Source organism: Drosophila biarmipes, chromosome X (genome assembly GCF_025231255.1).
Source record: "Drosophila biarmipes strain raj3 chromosome X, RU_DBia_V1.1, whole genome shotgun sequence".
In the NCBI taxonomy this organism is placed as follows: Eukaryota; Metazoa; Arthropoda; class Insecta; order Diptera; family Drosophilidae; genus Drosophila; species Drosophila biarmipes.
This window is the reverse complement of record NC_066611.1, coordinates 17566099-17586233: the sequence shown is the minus strand read 5'-3', so window position 1 is coordinate 17586233 and position 20135 is coordinate 17566099. Positions and strand designations below refer to the sequence as shown.

Sequence of the window (20135 nt, the reverse complement as noted above, 5' to 3'; positions counted from 1 at the left end):
GTATTCTTCCAGAACAAAACTTCTACAAAAATAAATTCAATGATTTCTTATTAAAAAATGTAAATTAAAGAAATATTAAAAAAGTTTTTTTTTTAAACAATTGAAATGCTTAACAAAAATGTTGTATATTTCAGTTTTATATTAATGGCTACAATAGTTTTTGAATATTCAAAAAAATAATCATATTTAAATATGCATTTTTTCAGCATTTAAAATATACGTATTTCTGACTTCAGTGCGTCCGCTGAATCGCTGTTCTGGTATAACATTTTATTTTGGCCAAAACCCCCTTGGCCACGCCTCTGGTCGGCCTGCAGCTTCCGCTGGCGACGACGACGCCGATTGTGTTGTAGTTGTAACTCGATTTCTGTTTCTTGGCCTGACTCTCTGCCTTTCAATTTGTTGGTGTTTTCGTTCACGATTTTTTCATGTCTTTTTCGGTTTTTGGCCAAGTCCAAGTTTAACAGCGCTCGACGCGCCAGAATCAAGTTCAGTTGCGCCGCAAACGCGTCGCGGAAATGTTTCGCTGCTGCTGCTGCAGGCCGTCCCACAGAAATCGAAAACTAAATTGAAATTGAAATTGAAATTTAAAGCCATCGAACGAACGCGCCGCCGTCCCTCGAAAATCCCGCATCCTTGTCCCAGCAAAAAAAACCGATACAGCGAAACGGGAATCTAGCCCGTTAAGTTTTTCACCTCTCCCAACCGTTCTCAGGTAAAAATTGAGCGTGTTTTTTTTCAAGTTGTTCATGTGAAGTGCGTGCAGCTGTCCTTGCCGTTTTGTTGTGGTTTTTGCTCCTGCTGCCTTTTGAAGGTCACTCACGCACGAAGGACGCGCCCGGGGGGTGGTGCCCGAAGTGTGGGGGCAGGGTGGACTGGCCGAGTGGGCCAAATGTCAAAAGGTGAAGGCAGCCGCCAGGCGGCCTTGGGATTAAAGCGCAGCTTGCCCTGCCAACCGACGAGTGAAAGTGAGGCAATCCAAATTTTAAGAACAAATCGGTGATCTAAGATCTCAGAAATTCGAGCATATATCCCCTAGAATTAAGGATGTGGCCTATAGTTGTGATGAATTAGCAAGATTAAAAAATAAAAACCAGATATGTAGTTCTAATGCTACAAAAATGTTGCCTAAAAGTGGGAGTTGCCCTGGAAAACGTAGCAAAACCTTGAAAAAAAGGCATCATTTTTGAGCCAAGAAAAAAATAATTAATAAAGTTAAACTATTCAGTGATCAAAAAAGATGTAATACATTACTTTTGTAAAATAAATTGCACAATATTTTTTGAAACTATTTCGTAGTTCAAAAAGATATAATATATGTTTTTACGAAATAAATTATATCACTTCTTTATTAAGCTTATTTTTGAAAGAATGTAACCAAGTTAGAAAAAAATGCTTGCAAATTTATGAAGTACACTTCCCAGGAGAATCTATGAGCTTATGCGAGCTAACCAACCATGTATTTTTAAGGAAGTTGCAACAGCTTGATATGATATAACTTTTAGCTATGACATCTAAGACAACCCTCGAAAGTGGCGATGAGACCCACCTTTTGAAGACCCCACCCAGTGTGCCCGAAAACGTTGTCTCTTTAGCAGAACCCCTTGGCCCTTGGCCGGCATTTGCAAGTCAAACACTTCTCATCTCGCGTCAGGCGGAGTCTGATTTGTGGACACATCTAACTGGCAACTTGGCTAAATATTTGCGCGGTCGATAAGCAAGATCCACCCAGCACCGTCGTTTTTGGCACATCCAGTCCGCGATGGCATTACCTCGACAAGCCGTGAAATTTGCTCAGCGATTAGCACACGTGGACGGGTACGATCGGTGTTGTATGGGAAGGCCAGTGGTTTCTAGCCTTCGGTGCAATGTTCTCGACCGTTTTCGCCGATGGCGAGAGTCAACACCATGTTCTTGGCCAACTTCCGATCGGTTTTACCGAGCCCAAGAAGTCGCTTACTCGATTTCGGGCAATTAACGCCTTCGTCTTTGGTGCCCCATCTGAGGCTCCGGCGGTGTACTATGACCGCCTTTTGTCCACCGACCTTGAGCGGGGGAGGGGGCCGTTCAATGACCGGCACTGTCCAGCTATCCGCCTCTCGATCGAGATTCGAGCCGAGCCCAGACAATGGCCGGCCTCTGTTTGGCTTCGGATTGGCCCTAATTCGATGGTCCCCAGGTGTCACCACCTTGCGATAACTTTCCAAAATACGATGCTACCGAAAAATGCCACCTAATGCGATCTGATTTATGGGCCTGAAGTGATTTTAGCAGGTGTTAATTATTATTATGTGAAATATCATAATATGAGTAACTCTAGGAAGCAAAAAATATCACAGGATAATCCAAATAATCCTAATGTTATCCAAATAGGATGTTCTGAAAAACAAGATCTTCCTTTATGATCTTTTATTTATTACTGATTTAAGGAGGTGTTAAATATTAGTATGTCCAATATTATATCAGAAGTAATACTGAAAAGTGCTAATAATATAACATACAATATTACATAACTAAATCATTATATCATAAGATTTAAAAAGTATTATTTAAAAGTATAATTTTACCCAAGGGTATCGCAAGATAAATTGATCACTATTGATCATTGCTTTGATCTTTGATTTTTAAATAATTCAGGAGTTGTTTAATATGGTTCATGTAATGTTATAGTACGAGAAATATTTTAAGGGTTTATATTATTATCACAACTTTACAATACTAATTAAATACGTTTTTTCCATAATTTAATAAAATAAGTTTACAACGCCTTGAAACTATGGGAAAAACAATACTAAAATACTGAAACCAAAAAGAAGATGTAGAAATAAGGACACCCATAGACTGACAGCTATAACCTTATATAGGTTGAAATATATATTATCATATAGGATATATACATATATTTTTTTTACTAATTTAATAAGTTATTTCAATAATTTATTAAATAAGTTTAAAACGTCTTGAAACTATAACTATAAGATAATACTAAAATACTGAAACCAGAAAGAAGAGGTAAAAATAAGGACACCCATAGACTGACAGCTACAACCTTATATAGGATATAACAGATATTATCATATATATATTTTGTTTAAGTGGAACCCCTACTCACCAGTATAACTGAGGTGTGACAGCTCTTCGGGCTGAAACCCCTGTCGACTGCCGCATAGAACGGCGGCTCCACCGTGTGTATTCTGCACTTAAACTTGACCTCATTTCGGGGACAGGGGACAAGGACGGCGATTCCTTTATGAACGGGGCACGTCGGAAGGTAAAAGTCTGCTCCGCGGCAATTACGGCGATCATCGGCCAAGAGGTACGCGGCTGCGGCAGTCCGGCAATTACCACGTTTCGGCTGAGAAACCGGAGAACTGGGGCCCCAACGCCCCCCGCGCCGAGGGGGGATTACAACTTGTTATTGTGGCTTTTAAGAACCAGCGTTTTCATCTGCAGCGTGACATTCAAAATGCAAACGAACACCTCGCCGCAAACCAGTTTCGGATGCGTCCAAGTGAAGGGCTCAGCCGCAACGCAGCCACAAAAAATAAAAAACGCAAAATATTAAATAAAACAACGGCCCACCAAAAACAGGAGATCGTTGATTGATGATCTGATCTGCGGATGCGAGGCACGCCTGTTGACACATCAAAGTTCAGTCTTCGACCGAGGTACGGAAACATTCTCCGGGCCCCAATGGCCCCCAGGCGGTACAGTGAAGCCTCCAACACCCGGGTCGCACTGTTGCCAAACAAAACGCCAGCTATATAGCCCTTGAAGTACCTGCACTTATGTCGTTAAAGAAGGGCTTTCATACGTGCGGGGATCGTAAAGAGCGATTCGGGCTTTGTCTTCGGTCTGCACGTCTCAGCACAACCCAGTAAATGCCTCAAATCGGAGTTTCGATTTGGGTTGTCAAGGTATATTGCTGGAAGCTTAGTTGAAAAAACGAATACTTTAGAGAAAGAAGCCTCTTCTGGGGAGAGAAAAGGCTCTAGATCGAAAGATAATACTTGAGATCATGGGTAGAGTACTTGCTTGCAGACAAGATATAATAGGAAACAAATATGTAAAGTGTATGCTGGGGGATACAGAAGTAATAGATCAAAATAAAAAAATTTTATAATAATACTCTGGATCATAGGTATAATTTTGATTGCATTTTCCAAGGCATATTCCTATAAACATAGTTATAGAAAAATTAGTATAATGTGTTTTGAAGAAGAAAGCTTTCTTGGGGGTAAGAAAGGTTATGGATCACAAATATTTTTTAAAATTGTATTATAATACTGCAGATTATGGTATAACACTTCATTGCATTCAAGGTATAATGGGAAACAAATATTATAAGGTTTTTGGGAGGTACCAACTTGCTGGGGGATACACAAGTCAAAGATCAAAAAAGTATAAAAACAATTTGTAAAAAATACTTGAGATCATAGGTATTCGATTGAAATTTTTCAAGGTATACTACTATTCCCCAAGAAGAATCGAAAATATAAAAACCTTTCTAAAGAAAAATAAACAAAAGGTATAACTTGATTGCAGTTTTTCAAGGCATATTACTTTAAACATAGTTTATAGAGGCTTTAGAGAAGTATTATAATGTGTTGGGGATAAAAAAGGTTGACATGATGGCCGAGATCATAGGTACAGTGCTTACTTTCCTGACCGCACCTATGGGTAGTCCAAACTCTAAGGTGACAGAAGTTTGACTGTGATCCGCTGCTGATCTCCTTCTGCTGAGTGACGGCCCAAAGATCTATAAACGGTTTAAGTATCTGTTTATTTTTCTGGCGAGTTGGGTCATTGTACTTGAGGTTCATAAACACGACGCTGGAATTGGAATCGGAATTGGAAGCAAGCGAACTCGATTCGGCTTTTGTTTTCGTTTTCCTTTGCACTGGCGCGATGGAAAGACCGAAAGACTGGCTTAAAAGCAAAAGCATTGACATTGAAAATTATGCGAGCAACAGAGCCCCAAGCCAATATCCAATGTGTGGGACAGGAAAAAGAGAAGATGCCCCACCATCGCAGAGCTACCTCCGCTCGCCGATAGAACGGAATGGCGTGGTAATTGATTGCCAATTAATGCGAATTGCGATCGATGGGGTCCGCGAATAGCCATAAACGATAGATGCCGTCGAAGGCAATTGATCTGCGGGCGCAACAATTCGCCAACGGAGTGACAGCCAAGTTCGGCCGATGACAAGGGGCAAGGCCCCGCCTCTGACTCTCGCCAGGGGCGTAGTCTGGCCACCGGCACGGGGGTAATGACTCAGTAGCCCGCCAGGCCTCATAGTATCGCAGGCATCTCCCATTCAAACTTCTCAAGATTAATCATATTTCCTGCTTTATACTTCTAGGAATGTCACTCCTATGAAAAAAATTGTAGAAAAAAATGTGTTTAGCCAGTGAGATAAATAATAACAAGCAGGTATACTTGCTAATTAGCTTAAGGCTCCTAGTTAGCAGTTTTGTGGTAATGAATTAACTAACTCTAGAGAAATAAGCGGGTTTACTCTTCAAATTTAAAGGTATAACAAGATAATTTGTTTGATTAAGTGACTTCTGGATTATAAAAACTTCAGTTTTTATTTTGATCACTGATTTATTTTCTACAAATGAATTATCTGGAATTATTAAGTATCAGAAAAAATATGTTTTATTAGATATATTTAATTTAAGCAATCTTATATATGTATGCTCGAAATCCTTGAAACCACGCCCATGGTAAAAGGTTCTCACGCTCCCCCCCTCGCTGCATGCGAGAGAGCGGGATGCACGCTCTGTGCCCTCTCCCTCGCCCCCCCACGCACAGTGGGCACAATGGGACAATTGTGCAAACACATAAATAATGCTTATGACAAGCGGCCGCAAGGTGTCACCATTAATTATTACAGGGCGAGTGGAACGTGATGGGTAAAATGGTTCCTTGGCCTGGCTTAAAAAAGTAACCGAATAATAGCGTAAGCGAGCGCTGAGCCAGGCAAGCAGAATAGAGAAGAATCAAGTTGGCGTCATAAATTGTCTTCGCTTTTTGTCCGATTTGAAGTTTTCAACTAATTAACAGAGTCGGCCGGCCGGCCGGTGACCTTCACCTTTTGCGAGCTGGCCAAAAGCAAAGGTGGAGGGCGAAGAAGAGAGGCCAAAGAATTGGTAACAAGCTGACGCCTCCACCTTCAACTGACCCACTAAAAGAAATAAAGCGGCGCCGCTCTTCCTGCCTGCTTATTCGATTTTTTTCAACGTTCGACATTTTTTTCTTTTTTTGGTTCGACGAGCGGCGCTTGGGGTAGGTCACTACCTCCGCCTACCACCTCCCCCCCCCAGGTTAATACCGTAAGCCATCGCCTATTTTTGCAAACTGTTTTGCCCGTCTTCTTTTTGTATCTTTGTCCACGATCATTTGTTTTGCGCTGCCTTTTGTTTTGATCGTCGGGTTTACAGTGGTGCGAATGGAGGCGAATAGTGGTTCCAATACCAGAGTATGGGATCCATACTATAAAATGAAAACGAGTTTTTGGGCACTTAAAACTGATACTAGAAATGTTTGTGGAGTGCCTTAGAATATAGTTTGTTAGGTATTTTATATATATTTTATAGCTTTTATATTTTGTAGCTTTTGGAGATCTTAAAGATGAGAAAAAGATTTATTTATCAATTTACTTTTAATTTTACGAACAAATCCACCTTACTTTGTGCCCACAGTACTTATATTTGCTGCATACCAAATATAGTTGATATACATACAAACACATTTTACATTTCACTTGTACAATATGCCTGAAGTCTTGGCTAAAGTTCAAGCATAGTTCACTGTAGCACAACAAGAAGGCATAAAAATGGTAATTTGATCACATTAAACCAGCGATTATCATAACAAAATGTCAGGTTTTGCTGTTCATGCATGTGGATGATATCGATATGGTTTTGGGATCCGTCTGATATGGACCTCAGTGTGACAGTTTTGGCAAGACAATATGCGGAATGGCAGTTATGGGCAGCAGACCACTGTGCACAGCTATGGATATTTGATTCTGTTCGTGGCCAGAGGTCATCCGCGCGGTCCATAGAAATGCAAAAAGCGAGTTGCGGGCGATCGGAGCGGATCGGCACTCAGCTGTTAATGATGGCCCACATATCATGGCCCATGCCACATCGCCCTCTCATTATCGCGCCGTCAGTTCGGCCGAGCAGATCTCGCGCCCCTCATCGGTCAGGCCCCTCCTGCTCCGGCATCCAAGAGAGTTATGTGTTGATCTGATATCCGAACCGCATCCTCTTCTCTCTTCCGATCCCAGTTGGCGCCATGAGGGAGGTCGTGGTGGTGCTGCTCCTTTGGCTGGGTGCGGCGGTGCCACCCACTTCTGGATCGGCGGTCCTCATCTCCGACATGACCATGAGCGTTATGGTGGAGCTGTCCTCCCGCCACCCCTTCTGCAAGATGCACACAGATCGGTGAGTCATAGAAACTAAAAATAAAATATACATAATAAGTACACAAAATATTTAACAGATTACTGGCTTAGTCTTAAAAATAGTTTGAATATTGAAGAGCTCTTGAGCAGCAATCTAAATATTTTGAACCAGTTACTTATACATAAGATCCTCAAGAACTTATTAAAAGGTTCCAAAAAAATGTGAGGTATTATTTCAAGTACTTGAGTTTGGTTCAAAGTTGCCAAATCCGGTATTATAAAATTATATTATGAAAGACTAATAATAATCATATCACTATCGCATCTCTCCCCGCCAGCGGCGATATCCAGCGGATGCTGCTGCAATCGGACCCGCGTCGCATCCGTCAGGTGCCGCGGGAATCGGTGATGGAGCTGGAGGAGGTGTGTCGCCGCCAGGGCTCCTATGGCCACGAGTTCCGCGGCGGCCTCGGCTTCATCTATCCCGGCACCAAGTGGTGTGGTCCGGGCACGGCGGCCACCAGCTACGATGACCTGGGTGCGCATGCGCGCGAGGATCGCTGCTGTCGGGAGCACGACATGTGCCCGGATGTGCTGAATGTGGGCGAGTGCCGGCGGGGTCTGTGCAACCGCGGGACCTTCACGCGGAGCCACTGCGATTGCGATGCCCGGTTCCGGCGGTGTTTGCAGGCGGCGAATACGGAGACGGCCAATACGCTGGGCGCCATCTTCTACAATGTGGTGCAGGTGACGTGCTTCCAGGAGCGGAGTCCCTGCTCGGCGCACCAGAGGTTCGAGGACTTCTACTACCGCACCGACCACTGTCCGGCGGAGTTCCGGCAGGCGGATCTCTACGTGCCGCCGCACGGGGACAATCTGATAGCCAAGATCCTGGCCCATCCGCAGGGCCGGGCCCTGGCCGCTCCGGCCTCGGCCTCCGCCTGGTCGAGTCCCGCCAAGACGACGGCCCGCCGCTGGGGCGTTAAGCTGGCCAGCGTCGGCCTGGCGGCGGTCAACATCCTGCGGGAGGTGGTGCAGCGGCCCCGACTCCTCTGGGACAGCCTGCAGGCGCCGGTGAACAGGGAGCTGCCACCCTCCAGATACCAGGATCGGGGCTACCACTACGAGCGGCCCGGGCCTCCGTCCTACGGATACGGTGGCCACTACAGTGGTCGCGGCTACGGGGGCTTCGATTCCCCTTGGAGCTAGTGGCAAGAGTGGCGAATGCCCCCAAGACTGTTCCCCGCCCGGGTGGGTCGATTCCGGTGGTTTCTTAAAGTACTTAACGGTCGGAGAGTAACCCAAATAATATTGTAGGTTATGTGGTCCCAGTAACTGCAGGTTAAAGTTGAAAGAAAATTTTAATTAAGGGTTGCCTTGCTTATTACCAAGTTACTAGCTTTATAGGGTTCCGAGTTGAAGAAATATGTGGGCTTATAAGAAGTTAAAAATGCAAAAATGTTTTAAAAATGGGGGAAAATTTTAACTCAGGGTTGTTTTGTTTTATATCAAGTTTCTAGGGCCTAAACGTTTTTTATTCAGAGTAAAGTGTGGGTTTGTAAGAAGAGTTGCCTTGTTTATTATAAAGTTTCTAGGGTTATTGGGTTAATTCAAAAATGTTTTCTAAATATGAAAGAAAAATTTAACTCAGGGTTATATTGCATTATATCAAGTTTCTAGGCTGTATTCGAAGTGAAATTTGAATTTATATTAACTGAAAACAACGGAGCTCGTTAAAATCAGATTATTTTTGATGGGAACGTCTTTGCCAAAGAAAAACGCACTACAACTAAATTACATTAACCACATATCGCCACTTTTTACCAGATGCTCTCAGGACAAAGAACGTGATTCTCAAGCTAATCACGCAAAAGTTGTCGTTTTTTATCCAGCTTTATATTCAGTTAAAGTTTCTTTATAAAAGGTGTTTGTTATTCTGGGAAAGTTTCATTATCAGGGTCCTACCATCTTCGCGTGAAACGAGAATAAATTAAGTGCTATAAATGGGTTTTTTCGCCAGACTGCCTTTGTGAGAAATTGAGTGATATAGGATTTTAAGGGGACTACAATTTGTGGTAAACCAGGGGTTAAAATGGGCATCATATCAGGTTTTTTTTTTACAAAGTTATAAGATTGAAAATGTATAAAGTACACTTTCTAATGAGTTATAAATGAGGGATTATAGCCCCTGCCATTTGGAATTTTAGATCATAACACTCATAGGCTACTCTCCAGCCTGTTAACTATTTAGTGGGCCCAAAAATCGACTCACCCTACTGCGCCCGTCTAGTATTAGTAGTCATAAGTTGCAGTCTCGGCTCCCTTAGGGAGCCCTAGTCCTAGCCACTTAGCTGCATGTGCGATTGCCATTAGTGTTGTGCATGTCCCGTGTTCCCCAGTTCACACAGTTCACCCACAGCCATGCTGTACAATAAAAGATTCACCAGAAACATTCGTTCCCTTTCCGGTTGTTCGATGCGATTAGAGCCGGATACAATCAGACGGAGCAGGAGGCCATCTGCGCCCAGTGGCAGTACCAGCCCTCGGAGAAGTACGTGCCCAGCCAGCCGAGGACCTCCTCCTAGGGCGCGACGTTGACGACCTGGACCAGCTCACGGACTCATGGAAACGGTTACAAATCTACAGGGCACCAGCTTGACCCACAGCGATAGTTACTCTCGATTGCAATTCTTAAACCTGAACGAAGCCGGAGATCAATTAGATGGGGAAAATATAAGTATATATTTTCATATATTGAGCGCATACAAAACTGATGATTGATATATATATATACACACGCGAGACGTACATATAAATAAATATATTTACCAAGATCAGAGCAACGGATCGTTTCTTCTTGCGCCCAAAAGTATTAAATTGCGGTTGCCTACACACGTTTTGCATAGCATAGTTTTTGGGATGGCTGTCGTGGGCTCCTCAGTGCCCTATTATCTGTGTTTTATTTTTAATGGTGTAACTCAGGCGCCCACCCATTCAATCTCTCGACTATAATTGTACTTTGATGTCCGTCTTGATCTTTAGCGTGGTAAAGAACTTCCCTATTCGACTTTATTCGTGTTAGCTCTTCACTTTCTTGCTGTTAACTCGTAGCGTCGCTTGCAAATAATAAAAAAGTATCTTTAATACAAAGTATTTCTATGTGGGCCAGTTACGGGGCCAAAATCATATGCTCAGGCAAACTGAATTCCATCCGGGTAGTGTAAAAGGGCTACGTAAAACTCAACTCAAAGGTGGGGAAGGGGTAGGCTTGGGGGTCAGCTCGTCCAGCTCCTCCTCCTCCTCCTTTAGGCACGCAGGGCCACAAACTGCTGGAACACCTCCAGTATGTGTGTGTCCAGGTCGGATGTGAAGAGCAGCGTTTCCAGCGTGCTGCTGTACTTCTGGACTTGCTCATGATGCTGCAGGTGGAAAAACCAAGAGTTACTATAGGGTCAGACTCCACGGAAAGGGTGTCCTACCATGAGGAAGACCTGCTGCAGCCGCCCAATGGTCCAGCGGTACCAATCTGTGTCCGGATCCCGGCCGTCCGTATCGGAGCGCAGCAGATGCTCGGAGAGGATCATGATGAATCGCTGGAACACAATGAGGAACAGCCGCTTCTGGTTCACATTCGCCGCCTCCAGCTTCTCCTCCATGCGCTCAACCACCTGCACATGATCAAGAGATTCGATTAGGTTAAAGAGACATGGCAAAGATGGGGAAACTCTGAACTCACCTCCTCGGAGGGCTTGTCGGCATGTGTGATGGGCTTCTTCCGCTTGTGTGAGGCATCGTCCTCCGAATCGCTGGACGAAGAGTCCGCCTTCGCCAGCTTGTCCTTGGCCTCGCTCAGTTCGGAATCTGGGAAGGAAGTACCGAAGTTCACCCATTAAATCCAGGATACTGGCGGGCGGACGCTGCATTACTCACTCAGCTTGATCACATGCTTGTTCATCTTCTTGATGGTCAGGTGGAGAATCTCCCAGAGGTACATCTTGGTGAACTCGCCGGTCATCTCCTTGGAGAAGATCCACGTGGCCACCGCCGAGCAGTCGACGATCTGCAGCTTGAGCAGCTTGTCGATGAGGACGACCATCATCTGCTGGTGCGAGGACCACAGCTCGTAGATGTTGTGCAGGATGCAGATCTGTGCCTCCTCCGTTTCGGCCAGGGCGCGGAACACCGAATGGAACTTGGAGATGGCCGCAAAGCTGTGCGAGAACGACTTCGAGCCCAAGTTCAGCAGTGTCTGGACGAAGACGTCGATTTTCAGGGCATTGAAGCTGCCGTCGGACATCTCCTCGCCGCTGTAGCCGCTGCTGGGTATGTCCTTCAGGATGTTGACCACCTCCTCGGGCGTGCACTTCTGCCGGATGGCCACCACCAGTTGATGGGCCACCGTGGTGCCCGGCAGACTTGCTGTTTGCGGGGAGGAAAAGCGGAGCGATTCAGTGAGGAAATGATTCAGATAATTTGTTTACATGGCGGTGCCTTTGGCTTGCGGCCGGGTATATTGGTTTCAAGATCGGGTGGGACGCTATGGCTATCTCTTTCGTATTCGTTTATAAGAAATGTTGGTTGTTTGAGAGGGATTTTAGCTTAAGTTGAATTGAAATTTTATCATTCTTTTATGAAACTAAATACGTAATTCATATAATCAATATTATAACCTATTATATTTGTGTTTTCGAACTTGATATGTAAATGGGTATGTCAGTATTTCTATGGCTTATAACTTCGCCTAGTATTTCCCGTAGTAGCTGATTTTACTGGCCACCTACCTATGCGATGTATTTCCTGTTTTAATGGAGCACCCGCTCGTCGACAGGCTTCGCCCCAAGTGCGACTGCCGTCGTCCCTAGTTAGGTGACACTTTCGTTGCAATTCGCATTTCATTGCTTGGTTATGTGGTTCGTGGCGTGGAACCAAGCGGCACCACTCCACTCCACATCCCCATGCACATCGAAGTCCCAGCAGACAACACCGCCGAGCCGAGCCACCCGAGGGCTGAGCTCTGCGTGGTGCGTTACTAATGACGACTGTGCTCCAGCCCGGGCAGACCCCCGTCTCCTCCTCCGCCTGCTCCCCCGATTACCTGCAGTTTATTGGCACTCACGTCAATTATGTCAAAGTGGAGATCGGTTCGCAGGGGTTTCTTTTGGGGGAGCCGGGCAGGCAGCCTGGCTAATTATGCGCCATTTGGCAAGCCAATGTATTGGCAAATACGCAATTTATTTGCCCAATCCATTAGCAGGTGGGAATCGGGCTAGGGATAGCGAAAATTAACTAGGAATAGTTGGGAGTGTTCGGAAATCCCTTTTAGTATATCTTCATTTCGGAGTGAATTTATTTATTATAGTGCACATATATAACATATAGCGCGCTAGTTTACAAAACAATCATCCACCTTTTTGTAACTTATAATTTTCAAAACCTTTTAACTCTTGAAATAAAGAAATTTCGGAGTGAATTTCGGATTCCGAAATTCTTGTTAGTTTGGAAAGCCTATACAATATATTCCAAATTCTGGCGAAGATTACTAGCTAAAAATCTGTTTACCAAAGGATTCGCAAAATCTTCATTGTTTTTAAGCTCTCTTCAAAAACTTCGTCATATTTTAATAAACAAAATTCGGAGTCCCAAATTCTTGAAGATTCTTTTTAAGTTCTCTTGGAAACCTATACTTAATCTTTTAATAAAGAAGATTCGGAGTCCCAAATTCTTAAAAATTCTTTTTAGGCGTTCTTCGAAACCTTCACTTAATCTTTTAATAAAGAAGATTCGGAGTCCCAAATTGTTGAAGATTCTTTTTAAGCTCTCTTCGAAACCTTCCTATAGCCAGCTTTAACCTCTGGCTCGAAGCCGCAAGAGTTCCAACTGTTCTCTAGACAATGTCAATGGTTTGGGAGTTTGCATGTGTCAAGATCATGCGATGGTTTTTGTTTGGCAGGCAGTGGAAAAATTCGCACATATTCGGGGCCCACAATAATAAGAGCTTATATGTGCCGTGCATTTCCCCCCAAAAACACCCCGACCATCCGTGCCATCGCCTCCAAATAGCTTTACTTAAAAGCCAGAATTAAAGATCTTTTCACGGGAATCTGATTTCCAGCTCAAATTGAGCGTGGCCACAAGGGGGAAGTGCACATAGTACACTATCGTTCATCCGAGTGCTCCAGCGGAGTTCAATGCTGACGGCTGGCTTCATCTTATCCACCAGGTCATCTCGCGCTCGGAACAGGAAAGACAGAGAACCCCGGCAAGGTGAAATCGAAGTCTTACGGAACCGCCAGAAGAGAACGCCCAAAGCGAGCGGGATTTCCACGAGGAGGAGGAGGAGGAGGAGGGGCCCGTCGAAAGGGAAACTCCAGCCAAGCGAACCACAACTCATATCTCAATGGAAATCTAAGGCAAAGTTTTGGGCTTAAATGGAGGCTATAGCCAAAATGAAATCAAACTCAAGAAGCACACAAAGGTCTAGTGTATTATGAGTGGAATGCGTGATACCCTCATACGGTTTGGGATTCTTTTGGTGAAGTGACTGCAGTAGATGGGGACTTAAGTTCTATCTGTAGGATATTTGAATATCATGTGGAACAGATCATATTAAAATGTAATCTACTTAATTGTAGATATTCCATTGGACTACATTCGAAATAAGTAATACCCTCTCAAGGTTTGGGGTTCTTATAGTGGAGTGATTATTATAAATTTAGTTCTATATTGTACTTTACAAAATGGAAATATATTGAATTATGACTGGAAACGGTAATAACCTCTTTGGGTCTGAGGTTTCTATGATAAAGTAATTATAATTATAGAATATTTTAATCTATCAGACTGAAGAAGTCCAGTCAGATCGTTTGTATTATGGGTGGAATAAGCCATACCCTCCTAAGGTTTTATGTTCTTATAGTGATGATGATTATAATATATAAGAAATGTTGTTTAAATCATAGGTTTTAAGAACCTTAAAAAATTCCTATTGTGACTCAAGAGGTTGTCATGTTGCTTCTAAAGGTTTCTACTGCTAAGAAGTGCTTGTTTAATGCCCCTTAGCATGGCTCTTTGAGGGGTATTGTGCGCTTTTGAGGAATGACCAACTTCCCAGTGGCTTTTGAAGACCGCCATTGTCTGGGAGGGTATCCAGCCGTGCTCCACATCCACACGCCTACTGGATTTCAGTGGGTCGGCCGGTGTTGCTGGTGGTCCGCCCTCCAACCGAGGGTGTTGCATAAATGCCTCCGATTCCGACGGCTCCAGCTGCGACTCCAACTTCTCGGGGCGCCATGGACTCCGCGAGCACACACCGTATGCAAAGAGCCAGAAAGCCAGAGCAGCGGCGAAAAACACACACTTGTCGGCGGCAGATTGCGCAAAAGGCCTCCGCCGGCGGCGGCGAGGCATCGCTTGGCTGCCCCAACGAAAGCAGCTCGGAGCTCGGGTGGATGGCTGGAGGCGGCTGATGGCCACAGAAGCCACCGAAGCTGCAGAGGCCGCCGCTCCAGACGTCGGCGTGGATTATTAGCGAGCGCAACTGGCGGACGCGTTTCAGTCGCTTTTTCAAGCGCGCGCAGCTCGAACGCATCCCACAGAATCGCTGGCGCTCTCGAGTTTCCCATTTTCTGTGACTTCTGCTTTTTGTTTTGTGTGGTTACTTGTTTTTTGATGTGCTGTTGGCCCAAGACAATGCGGAATCTTTGCTGGCTACTCGCTCTTCCCATGGCAATCGTAAGTTGGGCCAGGGCTTTGAGAAGTGACCAGGATTATTCAGTAATCATAATTTGGAATAAAAAAAAATTTAAAAAATATGTGTTATATCAAAAGTTTTGCAACAAGTGAGCTTGTTTTTGCAATCAAAGACTTAGGATTTAAGTCTATTAAAACGGCTAATTTAATTTGCTTTAGAAAAAGTCTTGCCTACTTTTCATTTTCTTATTAAACATTATTGGAAAGTATTTTACTCAAGTTACAGCGTTAATTTTTATTGACGTTTCTTTTTTATTATATTTAATTTTCTATTTTTTAGAATTCCTGTCCTTTTGTGACCTTACTTTTATTATTTTTTTTAATAAATTGGTATTTTTACTAAAGTTGATCTACTTTTAAAGTTAAATAAATATTAGGTAGGGGTTTTTTTTAGCGAGGTTTACTTTAATTTTCTAAAATAATTATATTAAATACTCAAAGTAGGTATAAAATAATATTAAATACTTAAACAAAACGGATAATAAAATCAATTTAAATATTAAATACTCAAAAATCGAAACGTCACTAAGTTTATAATAATAAAACTGGCTTTAAATACTTTCCAATACAAATATTTTAAGAAGAAAAATAATATAAGTATATTCCCTTTCTAAGCATAAGTATATTCCCCTTCTTTGGGTGTTTGCCACAACCTCCATCTTTCCCAGCTGCCCCTCGGCTGCGCCATTGTGGGTGCTGGACGGGATCTGCTGCTGACGCCCAAGCCAGGACATCAGCTGACGGGCAAGCGCATCTTCTACGAGGAGCCGGCCGAGGAGAGGGCCCAGAGCCAGAACCAGAGGCGGAATCCCCTGGAGCGTCCCTGGGAGCGAACTCTGAAGCATGTGACGTACGTCACCCTCTTCACGGACTCGGCGGTGGGCGCAGCCGGCGGAAATCTCAGGTAAGACGGCCTGCTTGGCTGCGCACTCCCTCCTGCCCGCCCATGGTTAAAGCCAGGCTGATGCTCGGGCAGCCAGCTGCATGAGTATCACGACTTCCTGCAGACTCCCTATGTGCCGGCGGACGTCCAGGGCGGTGCGGCATTCGGAGGAGGAGCGCCCCCATCGCGCTTCGGCGACATCATAACGCTGGCCAAGGGCTATCTGGAGCAGCTGCCGGGACCGGGCAATGCATCCTATCGCTTCCTGGAGGGCGGCACTTGCTTCCAGCTCAAGTGCCCCACCTCGAATCCCAACCGGCGGCGGGCCTTGTGGCAGGTGCAGCGCATCCGGCATCGGGATGGGGACAAGGGTCGACACTACCACTACGAGATGAAGTTCAGCGTGACGCCGCTGGACCACCAGGCCTGGCAGCCGCACCACCAGATGAGCTACATCCAGAAGGAGTCCGACTATCCCAGCAGCTTCGGGCGATTGGCCCACGACCAGGGCTTCGCCCAGAGGCGCCAGGATAGGGAGAGGTATGCAGCAGCAGGAGGCGGAGGCGGAGGCACTCATGGCGAGCAATCGCAGGCCACCTTTGTCCATGGCATCTTTCAGCCGGCTCCGCCGCCCAAGCTCAACATTGGTGAGTACTTGAAGGGGGCCGTGGCGCAGGGTGGCCCTAAGCTGGAGCTCTTCCCGGGACTCTTCAATCTGGGACTGCGTCCCAATTATGTGGCACCAACGACGTTTCGGCCCAACTATCCGGCTGCCCTGAAATTCGGCACTCATCCGGAATTGGAGAGATTTCCCGGCCACAATGGTGACTTGGGCAGTGCCGGTCCCTTGGCTCCTGGGGAAGTGGCCTCTACTCCCGGAGCCGTGACCCACCATTTCCATCACCACTTCTATGTGGCACCTGGTGCCGGCGATGGCCGATTGCATCCCGACTTGGGCTACCGCTTGTCCAGCTCCTCTCCCCCCGAGCTGACCACGCCAGCTAGCAATCCGGCCACCAATTTGTATCCCCACCATCAGACAGTCCAGTTTCCCAGCTCCAATTCGGGTTCATCGGAATCCCTGGAGGAGCAGGAGCAGGATCTACTGCTGCGCACACCTCAGATTTACGGGCAGGCTTCCAAGTACCAAACGGCCAAGCTGCCCCCCTTGCTAATCTATGCGGGCGGCAGTCCGGGGGACGAGGACAAGTCCTTTGTGCAAAGCGAGCCGCTGGAGGAGACCGTCTATCGCTACTCCGAACCGGATCCGCTGTATGTGCACCAGAATCCGATCGATGTGCTGCCGGATAAGCAGGCCCAGGAAGAGGACAACGAAAGGGGGCAGGATGCAGGGCACGAGAGCTATCAGGAGTGGAACGGGGACCAAAGGCGAGGGGAACAGCGGCCGGTGAGCAGTTTGCAGCAACCGGAAGTGGTGACCACGGCCGCACCCACTACCCCAGAGACCCCGCCTCCCGCCACCACTGAGACCACAAGCACAACCGAGAGGACCACACACGTGATCCCCACAACAAGCGCGAGCAGCTTTGTGTCCACCTCCACGCACTTCAGCCCACTGCGCTCCATAAGTAGGTATCGGACCACGCCCAAAATAACAGCTGGTCGATCCACCACTACCACCACCTCCACCAGCACGGAGCCGCCGCTGAGCAAGTGGGCCAAGCGGCGCAAGGAGCAGGACAGCAAGGCCAAGAGCAGCCATCGCCACGAGGCCTTCGTGAGCACCACTTCCAGCAGCACCAGCACCAGCACCACAAGCACTACACAAACTCCGCCCGCGACTACCACAGCAGCCACTCCTGCCCCACCAGCACCGGCTCCGCCCAAGGAAGTGGTGGAGGTGCTCACACAGAAATCGGTGAGCCGATCTGTGAGCATCAAGGTGGGCGAGAACGGCGAGGAGATACCCATCATTGTGGACGACGAGGAAAACGAGGTGAAGCCAGTACCAAATAAGTAAGACAACCTACTCTAGGCCTAGGCGTAAGCAGACTTAATCCCGTAATAAATCCAAGTAATCCGTATGGCAAGGGGCCAGACTCACCTGCCTCCTCGTTGGCGTACTTGTAGTTGGGCACGGGCGTCATGGGGATCAGCTTGGCGTACGTCGTGGGCATCATCTCGGTGATGCGCTGGTGATACGAAAGGCTGCGGGCGAAATAGATGCATGCATAAGTAAGTCGAAGCGTTTAAGGACTGCCATCGCCTACCGCAGGCACTTCTGCAGCACCTCCTGGATGAACTTGGGCCGCGGATGCTCGCCGTCGAGCAGCAGGCAGCTGTCCCACTCGTCCCAGGACCAGGTGAACTTGAAGTTGCTCAGATGGTAGGAGAACCAATTGACGAACCGGTCGAAGCAGGACGTGTTCATCGAGTCGATGCGCATGAACAGGATCTCGGTGGCCTGGGCCAGGACCTGGGGCAGCGTGGCCGGCTGCAGTTTGCACAGTTCAATCAGAATGGAGCCATAGCAGATGTCCAGGTAGCGCGGCGTGGGCATGTGAAAGAGCTCGGCGAAGATCACCTCGACGATGCAGTACTCCAGCGGTATCTTGTGCTTGAACGGGAAGCTGAGCAGCTGGGCGGCGCAGTCCTTGCGCTCGTGGTGGTACGTCTCAATAATATGATGCAGATGCTCCTCGATGAGAAAGCGCTCTATCGAATGGGCGCCCGGCAGATTGGGCCCGTCGGGGCAGTCGGTGTAGTCGAACATTCGGTACACCACCCAGGGCATGGGGTACTCATAGTTATCATGATGCGGCGGCGGCACAATCGCCGGCAGATTGTGCTGGAGTGCCTCGCAAAGTATGGAATCGAAGACCAGGTAGGGCCGCGGTATATGCTTCTCCGCCCAGTTGTCCTGCCGCAACTTGCGTATCTGCGCCCACAGGCAGTCCAAGTACTCCTCCTGTGGATGCGGCGCATCCGAGGACCACACCCGCAGCGCATTGTGGTGCTTCTTCGAGCGTTTGTTCAGATAGACCTCGATGCGCAGCAATAGCGACTCCAGCGCAGACTCCTTCTTCTCGTACAGGTCACGACCCACCCAGGGCAATGTGGACAGCACCGCAAAGACGAACCAATCGCGACGCACCTGCGGCAGGGTGTCCTCGTTGGACACATCGATCATGGTGTCCAGCAGCTGGAGCAGACTGGTGGCCGAGATGACGTGGCAGTTGACCAGATCGGCGAGGAAGCGCAGCGAATAGCGGGCGGCATCCCAGCGGCACATCTTGAGCGATTCCTTGAACGTCTTCACCATGTGATCCACGAACTCGCCGCCAAACTTGTAGTTCTTGGCATTGAGCAGGCCCACCAGAGTGGTGTAAACGGTGCACTTTTCGGGCATTCGCACGGCACAATCGGACAGGATGCGCAGGATCTTGAGCCGAAAGGTGCCCAGATCGGCCTCCAGAACGGAAACGAGCCCCTCCAGGTTGGACTCCACGGAGGAGGTGCTCCGCTCGCCCACCCGCAGGATCAGCGACTCCAAGCGGTCCTCAATCTCCTGGTTCTCCGACACACGCCTGCGCTTGTTGCGCCGGTGATCTGCAACGGCCTGCCGGTTAGAAAACACGCCACTGCCTCGCTGTCCACAGCGACTCCCACTTACCATAGCCCTCGTCCTCAGTGTCATGGGCCCGTCTGCGACTCATCTTGCCGTGAGTTCGTTCTCCTGGCGAACTTCTTGAACTACCGCGGAGCGTTCCTTGGCCACCGGCACACAAAAACACGCTGGTGGTCACACCTTTTGGGCGGCACTTCTCCGGCGTTCCTGGACGGGATTCGGTTATCTGGCAGTCCTTGTCGGCAGGTACAGTTCTTCGCTGCGGGTGCCAAGAGCTGTGCCAACTTTCAAAACGCTTTTGCGACAATTTTCAGCAAAAAAAACGCGATGCTTCTTTTTTGCCAGGCCAGCGATTGGCGGGTTTATCGATAACAGCGTTCAGCGGCGGCTGCCTATCGCGGACAGGGGCGCAGATGAGAGGGGTGCTATGAGAGAATATATCATTTTAGGTGTTCCCGTGTTCCTAGTTCTCTTTGAGCTTTATAATGTTTGGTTT

At 47.1% G+C, this 20135-nt stretch overlaps 3 protein-coding genes across 4 annotated transcripts; 2 read left to right on the top strand and 1 right to left on the bottom strand.

Moving 5' to 3' along the window:
• Positions 1–379: 379 nt before the first annotated feature.
• On the top strand, positions 380–10255 carry LOC108021961 (acidic phospholipase A2 PA4). 2 transcript variants are annotated; one of them, XM_017090792.3, is made up of 4 exons: positions 385–715; positions 7302–7458; positions 7757–8209; positions 9904–10255. In XM_017090792.3, the coding sequence occupies exons 2-4, from the start codon at positions 7310–7312 to the stop codon at positions 10001–10003; spliced, it is 702 nt and encodes a 233-aa protein (XP_016946281.1). In that variant the 5' UTR covers positions 385–715; positions 7302–7309; the 3' UTR covers positions 10004–10255. The 2 variants fall into 2 exon arrangements, with proteins under 2 accessions (XP_016946280.1, XP_016946281.1); XM_017090791.3 differs by lacking the exon at positions 9904–10255 and having other exon boundaries at positions 380–715; positions 7757–9897.
• Positions 10256–10430: 175 nt separating this feature from the next.
• Positions 10431–20015, bottom strand: LOC108021960 (nuclear cap-binding protein subunit 1). The gene is made up of 7 exons (XM_017090790.3): positions 19685–20015; positions 18282–19620; positions 18116–18219; positions 11349–11837; positions 11155–11279; positions 10898–11086; positions 10431–10837 (listed from the first exon to the last, which is right to left on the bottom strand). The coding sequence occupies exons 1-7, from the start codon at positions 19725–19727 to the stop codon at positions 10724–10726; spliced, it is 2403 nt and encodes an 800-aa protein (XP_016946279.1). The 5' UTR covers positions 19728–20015; the 3' UTR covers positions 10431–10723.
• LOC108021959 (uncharacterized) lies at positions 12451–18058 on the top strand. Its single transcript, XM_050887503.1, has 3 exons — positions 12451–12559; positions 15789–16071; positions 16144–18058. Exons 1-3 carry the CDS (start codon positions 12451–12453, stop codon positions 18029–18031), a joined length of 2280 nt encoding a protein of 759 aa, XP_050743460.1. The 3' UTR covers positions 18032–18058.
• Positions 20016–20135: the final 120 nt, after the last annotated feature.